Here is a 12,129-nt window from a genome sequence, read left to right as displayed (position 1 = left end):
CTGATGACACAAACAGCCACTGCTTTTCCCAAGCTTTTCAGCAAGACATTTGACCTTCCCAATTAACTCTTTTTCAGAACAACAGAATTTTCTTAAAAGGAAAAAAAAAAGCAAACGCTATTTGCTTCACATTCTGGTGTTACACATACAGCCTTAGGCCTGAGGGTATAATCCAAGATATTTTTGTAGTATTTTTCAAGTTTAGCAAGTCTTTTGGTCCAGTAGGAATTCTCTGATACCAGCTCAAAACAATGAGTGCCCTACAAGCTTGTCTTTGAGCAGGAGATTTAATTTTTCTTTAGTTACGGTGTCCTGGATTCTTTCAGGACAGCCCATTGCCCATGCTGCAGTGTTTTTTCTCCTGTAGCAGCAGCTGGTTCAGGCAAGTGTAACAATCCCAAGTCCTTTCCTTTCCCACTCTCCAGCTTTTGAGGAAAAAACCTACTTTTAAGGGGCTTCTGCTGAGCTTGGCCAGCTGTTCTCTCCAAAAGGAGGGTATGACAGGGTTCCTGCAGTCAGAGGTGAGCAGTGCAACTACAGAATAGAAACAGTTTGCTTACAGTCATTAGCTAAACACTCAGAAGCAAAGCAGCAATAGGCTGGATTATTTGAGCTTAAAAAGGACCTGTTGGAGATGGAGATATTCCTCAGTGTGAATTCTGAGGGCAGCATTTTTTGTCTGTGAGAATACATGAGGCAAATCGAAAAGAGCAGGCTCCCTTCGAAGCCCGGGCTCCCAGCTAGCACAAGAATTTTGCAGCACTGGGCTGAACTCGAAGCCTGAGGTGTGTCACAGTTCCCCCCACTGGGCAGGTGAGTCACACCATCACAGAGTACCTGCTGCAGCAGGGAGCACTGCCAGTGGCTTCTCTTGGATGTCGTGAGGAACACACAGTACAGACAGGTTTAGCACCGTTAGCAGCCTCCTTGGCTCCACGCTGGTTCTGCTGGCCAGGGCTCCAGCAGTGCCGGCCTTCCCTGGAGCCCTGTGACTACCAGGAAGCTTTGGCTTTGCCTGTGGCAGCTGGGCCTTCTGAGACTGCTCCATGCAGCTGTGTCCATGGCCCACCCATGTCCTCATCTCCTGGGAACACCATCAGGGAAGGCTTGGGCATGGCCCCTGCCCTTCTCAGGCCAGATAATGATTGCCATCCTCCAGCTAAGCAGCAAGGAATATCCAAGCTTGAGCTGTTCTGTGGCTTGTCTTGTTCTTATGACTGTGTGAATTTCACCTTGTCACAGAGTTCCAACTGTGTAAAAATATATAATTATGGTTCTGAGTCATGTACTTGGACACACACCCCATTCACACACACCTACGCACGCAGTGTATGCTGCTGAGCTGGAGATGAACATATGTGAACGCTACCATGGCTTGTACATTAGAAATCTATTTTTTCCCTCCCCCAACACTATAAATAGTTTTAGATTCAAACTAAAATACACCTAGAGGCATTCAGTCCCCTCCTCCTCTCTTATCTTCTGTGGCAGATGCTGTCTCTTGAGACCAAGCTGCTTTTGGGTCACCAGCCATATAGGCGAGTCCCAGGCAGGGTAGCACTCCAAGTCCTCACCTTCTCTGTCTCTCCTCTCAGCCAGGACAAACCAGCTTTCCGGGAAGTGATCTCACAGCTGGAGCAGGATCCCAAGTGCAAAGGCCTGTCCTTTTCTTCCTTCCTGATTCTGCCATTTCAAAGAATCACTCGGCTCAAGCTGCTGGTGCAGGTAGAGTTTTGCTCTTATCTCTGTCACAAAGGTCTTCTGGATCACTCCTGTAATTTTCTTTTCCAGCAGCTGTGAATGGGGCTTAGATACAGCCATGATCAACCCTAGAGCTGGGAGAAGCCTTTCCACAGAATTAGACATTCCCCATGACTACAGAAAAAAGATTTCAGTCTTGCAGAGACCATCCCCAAGTTAGTGTTGGATTTGCCAGATAGCTTTTACTGAGTGAGAGAGTGGGAAGGGACTTCATTGAGCTGCTAGAAAGGGCAGCAGCAGTCCATTAACCCAGCTGCCTGATGGTTAGGATGGTGACACACAGATGCAGAACAGCTGGTGGACATGGGGATGCTACATCATATGATGGCTTGGAGCAGACTGTCAGCCATTTTCCTCCTGTGCTTTGCCTGCTTGTCTAAACACTGCTGGAGAACATGCTTGTAGGGATGAGGAAACAGCTCAGTCCCAAATGGTCTTATCCCAGTGGCAGTACCAGTAACATTATCTGTCAGTGCCAGCTCTAGCTATATTTATTTATTAATTTATTTATAAAATAAGAGTCTGCTTGTTATATTTCCCTTAGATATAAGGTCATATGGGAACAGGTTTTAATGAGAAATAGGAACCAAGAGGTGAGAGTCACTGTACTCTGTCACCTCTCCTGTAATTAGACTGATGGCCAGCAGTAGCTCATAGGCTAGTGAAGACCTTTCTGTGCTCTCAGGTTGGGATCACCATTAACACAGCCTTTCCTCCCCTGCAGAACATTTTGAAGAAAGTGGAAGAGAAATCTGACAGGGAATCTACAGCCCTGGATGCACATAAAGAATTGGAAACAGTAAGTCTGAATAGGTTAACTGAAGACCATTAAGATTAAACCATGATGCTCATTTCATGCACACACACCCCTCAAAAAATGACCTACGGACTACATTTCATTCTGGAGCTGTCTCTTTGAATTCTGTCACTGCATTTCAAGACTAATTTTTTTTTCTTAAGTCTGAAAGATGGACTAAGCTAGCAGCACTTTAATGTCAGTGACAAGGAATCCCTTGCTGACAGCAGATGTGTGTGCTTCTGCCATAGGAAAGGGCAGAGGGAATGTTTTTCCTCGGGGTCTCCAAGAACACAAGAACACAAGCCGTTTTTGCAGATACCTGAAGGTGATGGATCCCATTGAGAGGTGTAATTAGTGGCAGCAGGCAGCAGAGCACAACTGTGTCAGGTTTCCTCCAACACAACACACTTCTTCCTCTGACCTAGAATAACAGTTTCCTAATGAAGTCCCCAAGACTGCCTTTAGCCCTCTTCCCTGAGTCTGGGAGGTAGATGTGGTGTTCAGTTGTGCTAGTTACTTCTGTGTACAAAACACCGGGAAGGCAGTGGGATGTTTTCTATCTGGGCTCTTCCTGACATGGTCAGACAGGCTGATTTCATGTATGAATGGTCTGGACGTAGCTGGCAGCTACATGTGCTGGGACAGAGTGCTTGGAACATCTCCTGGCTCCTGCAGTTCAACATAAGCATTTGAAGTTGAAAACTCTGCTAGAACATTACCCTGAGCACGGGCTTGCAGCTTCTGACTGAAACACTGGGACAGAAGTGGCTCTTGGATTTGCCCTCAGCTAGTCTAGGAAGTGTACACTTGGAGGTTGCTCTGGATGAAGATGGAGCTTTCAGTGAAGGATGTTCTGTGCTATGTCAGTGTTTGCAGAATCCCTCTGGATATATCTGATAGCCAGTTCTTTTCCCACTGGTCAGTAGCCTGAGGAAGGCCTGTTCCTGTGGCGTGCAGGTGACTACAGCTGCTGATGGAAAAATGCTGGCTTTATATTCAGTTATCAGTGACTCACATGATCAGTTTGCTAACTCCTTTGCATGGTTAAACACTGATCTGTAAGTGTTTAAGCTTAGATACCTCATATCCAGCTAGGTACAGGCATCACAACAGAGGTCATCCAGCACTTATTTTCTCTGTAGGGATCCTGTTTGAGAGACAAGAGGTGGTCACTGTTTCAGTTGCTGATACTCGGGTGGATTTTGAGTTGCAGAAACAGAGCACAAAGTGGAGCTTGTTCTCCAGTGTAATTTTTCTGCCAAGCCAGTTCTCCAGAGAGTTGCTCCTTATGAAACAGACAGTGGCATCTAGGTTAAGGTCCCTGTAACAGGGTAGTGCCTGCAGTTGGCTGTGGGTTTTCAGTTAAAAGTTTGCACTCAGAACACAGCTGGGCTCTGTATGATGAACGACGTCTCTTTCCCTGGGACATTTCATAGCCTTGGCATCTGATGCTGCTTGGCAGAACCACAGCATTTGCATTTTTGAAATGAAGATGTTTGGCTCCTTTCTCTTCTTGAAGATGACACTGCACATGTTCCTCATTTCAAGTGCTGGGAGCAGGGGAGATGAGATACATGGTGTGTCAGGATCCGGAAAATGAACTGTTCCTTTTGCTGTGCAACAGGAACATTGTTTTACACTGTCTGGTTCAGTAACTGATTGGAGCCACCTAATGTGTCCTCTGATAGCCAGTTCCACCTGTAACATCTTCTGGGTGTTTGGGGGCTTTTGGTCGTTTGGGTTCTGAGGTTTTTTCCCCTTCTCTTTTTCATGCAAACACAATGTTGATAGAAGAGCTTGGCTTGGACAATTCCTGTTACAGCAGGGCACTTCCCTGATGGTCAGGCCTTTCCATGCTGTCCAGCACTTCAGGCCAGTGGAGGCAAACCTTTCTGCTCTCTTTTCCCAGGTGGTGAAAGCCTGTAATGAAGGTGTCCGGAAGATGAGCCGAACAGAGCAGATGATCAGCATCCAGAAGAAGCTGGAATTCAAGATCAAGGTATAAGCACAGGCTGGTAATGATGTTAAAGGTAGATGAAAGCTACAAAGGGAAACACTTGAAAGCTGAAAAATACCCAGATGAAGATTGTCATGGCATTTTAATTCATCACTGCATTTATACATTATGTACAGTCTCTAGTTACCTGGTGATGTATTTTGGCTCCACTAAGGGAATGACTAAATCAATATTTAGGAACATCTGACCAGATTTCATTTAATATATACCATGAAACTCCAGCGCTGAGTATAAAGTTGTCAATCCTTTTCATGAGTGCCATGGAGATGCTTCTCAGGTCTGTCTGCTTCATGAACTTTAAGGATCACATTTAGCTTCCCAGCAACCTTTTTATGTGCCTGAACAACCTAAACAAAAAAATTTGATTTTTCCAGAGCACTTCACCAGTGTGTCGGGGCTAGACCACAGCCCACAGGACAGCAGTACATTGGGGTAGCTACAAAGCTGCCTCCACTTCTGGTAAAGCTTGGGTTGTAATGACAGGCAGGAGCTGGTTCATCCCTGGAGCAGGTCTGCCTTGGGCACTGGCACAGGGAGTGTGAGGACTGTGCCACTGTGCATGTGGCAAACACTGGAAGGGAGAGAAGGTAGAAAGGGTAGCAATTATACAGATATTTTTCAATATTTTGGTCAATGGGAAGTGTAGTGTTCTTCTAGCATAAGATGTATTTTGTTCTGGGCTTCTTGTTTTTAACGCAGTGTGTGTTAAAACTCTAGCAGAAGTGCTGTGGTGGCTCGTGGACAGTATCTCCTCCTGGCTAGGCCAGACACAACCAGTTAAAACCCATTTAATCTGGGTTTTTTTATAGCCAAAAGGCCAAATACATGTTTCTGAAAGTCAGTCTCCCTGGCCAGAAAAGCTCAGCCCAGTTGATGAGACATGGGCTCTCCCAGAGAGAGCTCAGGGCTTGGGCTGTTGTTTCAATCCAGCATTGCCATCCTTAGGTGTCTGTCCATTCTCAGGCCCCTGCTGTGCCCCTGTCTGAGTGCTGTCACACTGCTGGGCTGGGCTGTGGATGGCAGAGGGCACTGCCCTCTCCTTGCAGCTCTGCTGCAGCCTCTGCAGTGCAGGTTGTGCTGAAAGGAGCTCACCACCCCTCCTTTTGCACCTCTTCTTACTTTCAACATCCTGACCACTTGAATCCAAGGGGTTTTGCTCCTCTCCTGAACTTTGCCATCTTTTCCTCCCTTCTAGTCTGTGCCCATCATCTCCCACTCCCGCTGGCTGCTGAAGCAGGGGGAACTGCAGCAGATGAATGGTCCAAAGACATCACGAACACTTCGCACCAAGAAACTCTTCAGAGAAATCTACCTGTTTTTGTTCAATGATCTGCTGGTGATTTGCCGGCAAATTCCTGGGTGAGTGCAAAATTTGGGTAGTACACAGGACACTTCATTAGTCCTGTTTGCCCCTGGGTTTATCCAAGCTGTGATCCCATCCTGTCCCCCAGGCACAGGGCCTGCCCTGGCTTGCACACCTCCCTCCGTCAGTCACCTTGCCTTTGAGCACAGCTGACTCTTCATGGGTGGCACGGCTCTCACTGGCTGAAACTTTATGGCAAACAGGAGTTAAACAGATCCCAGGCCAGGTTTTCCAGCAGGGTAAGTGAGCCTGTATCCAGCAGTTTCTGCAGAGTGGCAATGAGTTGGTGGGCTGACCCAGGAGGCCTGCCTTCCTGTCAAGAAGTGATTTTTGACTCATCACTGCCTGAGGAACAGCTCAGATTTAGTCAATTAAGCCTCTAAAAAAGCAGACTAGAAAGTCTGAGCAGCAGGGAGGGGTATAAATGTAGGCCTGAGGCCAGCAGTTATATTTGACAGGGTGTAACCTGCCTCAGGAGGAGGAGGATGTTCTCATGCTGAGGACTGACTCCTGTGCAAGCGGACACTGGTTAAACACAGCAGCAGAGAACAGCACACTCTTTGTGGGCTGAACCAGACCCACTGGTGGGGAGCATCTCGCCCGCCCAGCGTTCCTAACGAACGTGTCGCCGCAGTGTCTGTGTGCGGGGAAATGTTTTGCTTCTGTGGCAACTGGTATCCAGAAAACACAGAGGGCATTTCATGAATAGGAATGAATTAAGCGTCACAGTCCCCTTTGAGGGAGTACCATCTGTGTTTTGTGCATGGGGAGCTCCGAGCAAGCAACTTGTTCCAGGCCATGCAGGATGCCTGGGGCAGAGCAAGGAGAGGGTTTCTTACTTTGCGGTGGGTTTTCATAGTCAACTGCTCATCCCTTCCCACAGCAGGACATCTTTTTTTCCTCCTGCCATGCAGAGGTTCCTGGTCTGTGTCCTCAGTACAGTTCTGGGTGGCTGAAGCCAAAGTCTCCAGGAATAACTGCGTTTTTTCCTAATCTCCTCTCTAACCTTTCCCAGGGACAAGTACCAGGTGTTTGACTCTGCTCCCCGAGGGCTTCTTCGGGTAGAGGAGTTGGAAGATCAGGGGCAGAGTTTGGCCAATGTCTTCATCTTGAGGCTGCTGGAGAATGCAGATGACCGGGAGGCCAGCTACATGCTGAAGGCATCGTCCCAGTGAGTACCAGGCACCCTGCCAGCACTCAGCAGTGCTCTCCCCTCACACTCTGCCTGCACGGGGACCAGCTCTCTGGGCTTTCCAGGGGCCCGCAGGGAGGGATCTCACTGCTGCAGCTGGGCTGGCCCTACCACCCTCTCTGCCCAGCATCACTCTCCCAAGGCTGCCTTTGCCCCCTCCTACTGAAAGGCACTGGTGAATGAGGCAGGTTTCTCTCCTGTACAGTGTATTTGTGGCATCTGGGGTGGAGGATGTACAGGCACTTTCTGTTCTGGGACAGAGAGGTCAGAATTCAGCCCAGGCAGAGGGGCCCAGCTGCTTTACAGCCTGCAGCATATTCAGAAAGTAAAACCAAGAAGGAAGTGCACTGGCACACTCCAACAGCTCTGCTGGCTGCTTCTTCCATGTCTCCACAGCCAGTGCCAGTCTTGTGCAGCCCTTCTGCTGCTGGGGGCCTCCTTGTCTCCCTGGATACAGGTTTTTTGGCTCACTGATTTTTCACTTCAGGCTCCAGCAAGCTCAGACTGGGCAAATGATTCAGCTGCACTAGCGCAGAGCCGATTGGTTTGGAGCACAGGGCACAGCTTTCTCACTGGCCTGAGCGTTACCAGGCCCATGTTTTCTAGGCACAGCATCTGTGCCACCAGCTAAACAGCTCCTAGAGACGATGCAGAGCCCCAGCTGGATATTACCTGCTGTCAGTAGGCTGGTGTTCATCATCCACCTCCCCAGGTGAGCACCAGCCCCAGGGCTGCACCTGACCCCCTGAGCACAGCGCAGCACCAGTGTCAGGAGGACGAGCCCCCAGCACAGTGAGCAGCTGCCCCTTCTCCCCAGACACGTGGCTGCAGCTCTGCTGCACTGAAAATAGAGATGTCAGTCACATTATGCAGGGCAAGCGCACATCTGACGTCTGCGAGGCTTGGCTGTGCAGAGGCTGATAAACCAGGCCAGGGGAGGCAGTCACAGGTCTGTGCTCTGCATCCTGTTCCATCTTTTAAGTGGCCACAGCAAGTATATGATCCAGAACATGGCTTGCCAACAGATCTTGAGCACTGAAGTGTTATAGAGCAACTGCTGAAGGCTGCTGTTCCAGAGCTGCTGGGATGATGGGGGCAGTACCAGGCACGGACAGGAAGACTAAAGAATTAGAAGGGATAAGTGGGTGCCAAACAGAGACCTTCTGCATCTGTTCCACAGCTCTTGCAGCTCTGAACCTGTATGGCAATGGTGACTTGCTCAGTGGCAGCTCTCAGCTAACACCCTGGGTGGGCACTGCCAGGAGCTGGCAGCTTATTTGGACACAGCTGGTTGCAGGGATAGGACTGGAACACAGGTGGGCTCCTTGCAGGACGACAGGAGCAGGGTGCTGCAGACAGGATCCTAAGAGCTGTGTGCAAGGCCAGCCTGTAGACAGACATGGCAAGCCCCTGGGTTGGTCTCTACATGGCAGCTCCTCCATGCACAAGGCCCTCATCCTGCACATCTTCATCACACCAGGAAGGTGTTTCCACTGGTCCTTGGCATTGTGCTTTGGCCCTGAAGCACGAGGTATTCCCAGCCCCACAGATCAGCCTGCCAGCACTTGTCCTTTATGCCTTCCTTTCAGGCCCCTCTCCTCCCAGAAGACACTCCAGTGGCTTTAGATGTGTGTCAAATTCAGGCTTTAAAACCACCTAAGGAGGTAGAAAGTTCTGGTTCCCTTGGAGCCAGGAGCACAGCTGGGCCTCCAGGCAGGAGCAGGAGCCTGTGAAAACAAACTGCCCCATTTCCAAGTGGGGCTGAGGGAAGCCTCGAGGGGTTTCTGTAGCACCTGCGAGATCTTACCCTCCTGCTGCAGACCAAGGGTTTGCAGTGTGCTGGGGCTGGTGGTGCATTCACATGGGTCTGTCTCATCCCCTGCAGAGTGAGCGGTACCCTCGGTGTGCTGCAGCGTTTGTCTGCAAGGGAATTAATCAGCTCTGCCCTTTAAATGTTCCTGCACAGCAGCTGTGGGAATAAATGGTTCCTGTCCTGCTTATCTCCAGGAAAAACTGCCCCTATTGACCAGCCCAGCCAGAGCTGCCTTTGCTTGCTAGATCTCAGAGAACCCAAGCCCCCACCCCAGTGTGCTGGCTCCCAGCAGCAGTGCTGCTCCCCAGAGGGGGACACTGCTGCCTGTGGGGACACTGCTGCCTGTGGGGACAGCCAGGGCTGTGCTGCGGGGCCCAGAGCGCTGTGCCATGAGTGACATCCCAACCAGGGTGTGCAAGAGTGGGGCTCAGCATCACTGCTGAGTCCAGGACCCCTGAGGGGCTGGGAGGAGGAATTCAGAGCCCAGGGCTGGTTGGGCAGAAGAGCTGGAGGCCCTACGACTGTTGCATGCTGACGGCCTTGGTTTGTCTGCCCTATCCAGGAGTGAAATGAAACGCTGGATGATTTCACTGGCCCCAAACCGGAGAACCAAGTTTGTTTCATTTACATCCAGACTTGTTGGTAAGAGACACGGCATGGGAGCCAGGAGCTCTTCGCCCCCACCCCAGGGTGCCTTATTCTGCCTGATCTCAGTCCAGCAACATACCTGAGGCCTCTGCCAAAGTTGAACCCTCTCCCTGGGCTCCCCTTGTGTTTCCACCATCAATACCTGCTTGTCTCTAGGCCTGGCCCTGACCTTTTCCCCCTCCAACCCAGGCTGGGCTGCACCAGCACTCTCCCTCCCACCCAGGCTGCTCATGACTGGCACTGTGGTGGTGATGTGCACCCAGCTCCCTTCCCACAGAGCTGCTCCACTGGTCCCTGTTGCTGGGGCATCCTCTGGCCTCCCCAGGGTTCCTTACCAGGTCAGAGGGACCATGCACAGAGCTGGCAGCGCTGCACCCCCCGAGCTGTGCTGTCCTGCCCTGGGCTTCACCCCAGTCATCCCTCACCGTGCCCTGTTCCCTGGCAGACTGCCCACAGATCCAGTGTGTCCACCCGTATGTGGCCCAGCAGCCCGATGAGCTGTCCCTGGAACTGGCTGATGTCCTCAACATCCTGGACAAGACAGACGATGGTACGGGGGACAGGGTGGGGATGAGCTGGGAGTCCCTGTGGAGGGCTGGGCTTTGCTCTGGGCAGGCAGTTGTGAGTCTCTCCCTTCAGCCAGAGAGAGACCTTGGCATTGGCATCACAGCTGAGGGAGGTCACAGCAGGAGAAGGGAGTTATTGCCTTCTCCTAACACTCAGACAATCTAGGCTTGCCCTAAGCTGTGGCAATACTGGCACAGCCACCCTGGTACCAGCTGTGGGCCATGGTAGGGCTGGCACAGCCACCCCAGATGTATCCCAGAGCTGTTCTTACCTTCATGATGCTTCACAGCCACCCAGTCCTGCTCTCTGGAACACCCTGGTGGTCTGTCACTTTGGGTCTCTGCTGGGAACCACTCCTGTGGCTTCAGGGGCAGCAGAGGGCACTCAGTGGCAGCAGTGCCTGCTTTCTGCTGGCATCCCTCAAGCCAGTTGTCCACACACAGTGCTGCTCAGGCACATCCCTGCTGGATGGACAGACTGAGTCTGCTCCAGCACAGGCCTCTGAGCAACTTCCAGAAAGCTCTGCCAGCTCCGCAGGCTCTTTGCAGCACAACTCTCCCAGTGCAGGAACAAAGGACTTCCATGCTTATACCTGTCTCTGTCTCTGCTCAGGCTGGATATTTGGGGAGCGTCTTCACGACCAGGAGAGGGGCTGGTTCCCCAGTTCTATTGGGGAAGAGATCCTGAACCCCAAAATCCGAGCCCAGAACCTGAAGGAGTGTTTCCGGGTGCACAAGTCAGATGACAGTCAGAGAAGGAAACTGGGCAGCAGAAATCGCCAGTGACTGGCAGCATTCCCGAGCATCTGGAGTGCCTCCGGGAGAGGGGCAGGAGACAGAGGCTGCCAGCTGGGAAGAGGTGGCAGCTGTGGGACATGGTGGAGGACCTGCTGCACCGGACAAGGCACTAACACCCGTGAACAACCTGACTGTCGTTCCTGGCCCCCCCCAGCACTGATCCTTTCCTAGAGATCAGTGCTCTAAACTGTAAAATAACCCTTTTCCAGGTGTTCTGTAAAGTCCCAAAGAGCATGAGCCCCATGGACACTGCCTGAAGGCCGGCTGAGCCCCATTTGTTGCACATGTGCTGGCTGGGGCTGGCTCAGACCATTTGGGAAAGGCACATGGCCACCAACATCACTGAGCAATTAACACCACCCAGTGTGAGCACTCATAGCTCATTGCTCCCTTCCGAGTCTGGGGTGCTCTGGACACAGCCTCCCTCAGGGGTAGGAACTGCAGCCAAGGAGCTGTCTCGCTGCCTCTCAGAGCCCATTGGCAACAAGCTGGGACAAGCTCCAGGACCTCCACTTCCCCTCCTACTGAGAAGCTGCTGGGCCTATTCCTACAGGCAGACCCTCAATCTGCTTCCACACCCAGCCCTGCTCCACCAGCAGCCCAGCCTCGCCAGCCCCAACCTCCATCTCTCCCTGCCCGATGGCCTGGAAGCACGCCTGGGCCCTGCCCTGAGGCTCAGCCCCTGTTGCCCAGCCCGCCTCCCTCTGCAGGGTCACCGCAGAAGCCCCCCCACCGTGGCCTTTCCCAGTGACCTGGCACTCGTGGTCTTTGCTGCTCCCTGCAAGGCCAGCGCAGGGTGGCCATGCCAGCGCCTCCCTGCACAGCACCACAGCCCAGGGGAGCACAGCATGCTGGGCTGCCCCGCAGCAGGGAGTGCCCTGACCTGGGAGCTGCTGGCCCACGAGCTGTGGGAGGCCCAGCCATCGCTGCCTGCATGCTTGTAACCCCCAGCCCCACTGTACAGGCTGCCCTCCATGTACACACCCAAACCCTGCCCCAGCACAGCCATCCCTCCTGCCAGCTGTGGCACTGAGCACCGCATGAAGCCCAGGGCACAGCACTGAGAGGAGCTGGGGCACAGGACAGACCCACAGCCCCTGCCTGCTGTTCAGCTCCCACACACGGCTGCAGTCGAGGGCCTTGGAGCTGCAGGCTGGTCCTGAGCTGTGGCC

General features: G+C 52.1%; 1 protein-coding gene across 3 annotated transcripts in view; it reads left to right on the top strand.

The window, feature by feature from the left end:
• Positions 1 to 11,335, top strand: part of NGEF (neuronal guanine nucleotide exchange factor) — a 48,229-nt gene extending 36,894 nt beyond the window's left edge. For all 3 annotated transcript variants that reach the window (XM_051782408.1, XM_051782407.1, XM_051782409.1), the window contains 8 exons: positions 1,596 to 1,725; positions 2,486 to 2,560; positions 4,470 to 4,559; positions 5,773 to 5,936; positions 6,956 to 7,111; positions 9,508 to 9,587; positions 10,039 to 10,143; positions 10,773 to 11,335. In XM_051782408.1, coding sequence (XP_051638368.1) covers positions 1,596 to 1,725; positions 2,486 to 2,560; positions 4,470 to 4,559; positions 5,773 to 5,936; positions 6,956 to 7,111; positions 9,508 to 9,587; positions 10,039 to 10,143; positions 10,773 to 10,945 — 973 coding nt within the window. In that variant the 3' untranslated portion in view covers positions 10,946 to 11,335. The remainder of the gene's footprint in view (positions 1 to 1,595; positions 1,726 to 2,485; positions 2,561 to 4,469; positions 4,560 to 5,772; positions 5,937 to 6,955; positions 7,112 to 9,507; positions 9,588 to 10,038; positions 10,144 to 10,772) is intronic.
• Positions 11,336 to 12,129: the final 794 nt, after the last annotated feature.

Source organism: Manacus candei, unplaced genomic scaffold (assembly GCF_025592945.1).
Source record: "Manacus candei isolate 608988 ecotype Guabito, Panama unplaced genomic scaffold, ASM2559294v1 h1tg000015l, whole genome shotgun sequence".
In the NCBI taxonomy this organism is placed as follows: domain Eukaryota; kingdom Metazoa; phylum Chordata; class Aves; order Passeriformes; family Pipridae; genus Manacus; species Manacus candei.
This window is presented reverse-complemented; position numbering and strand designations above follow the sequence as displayed.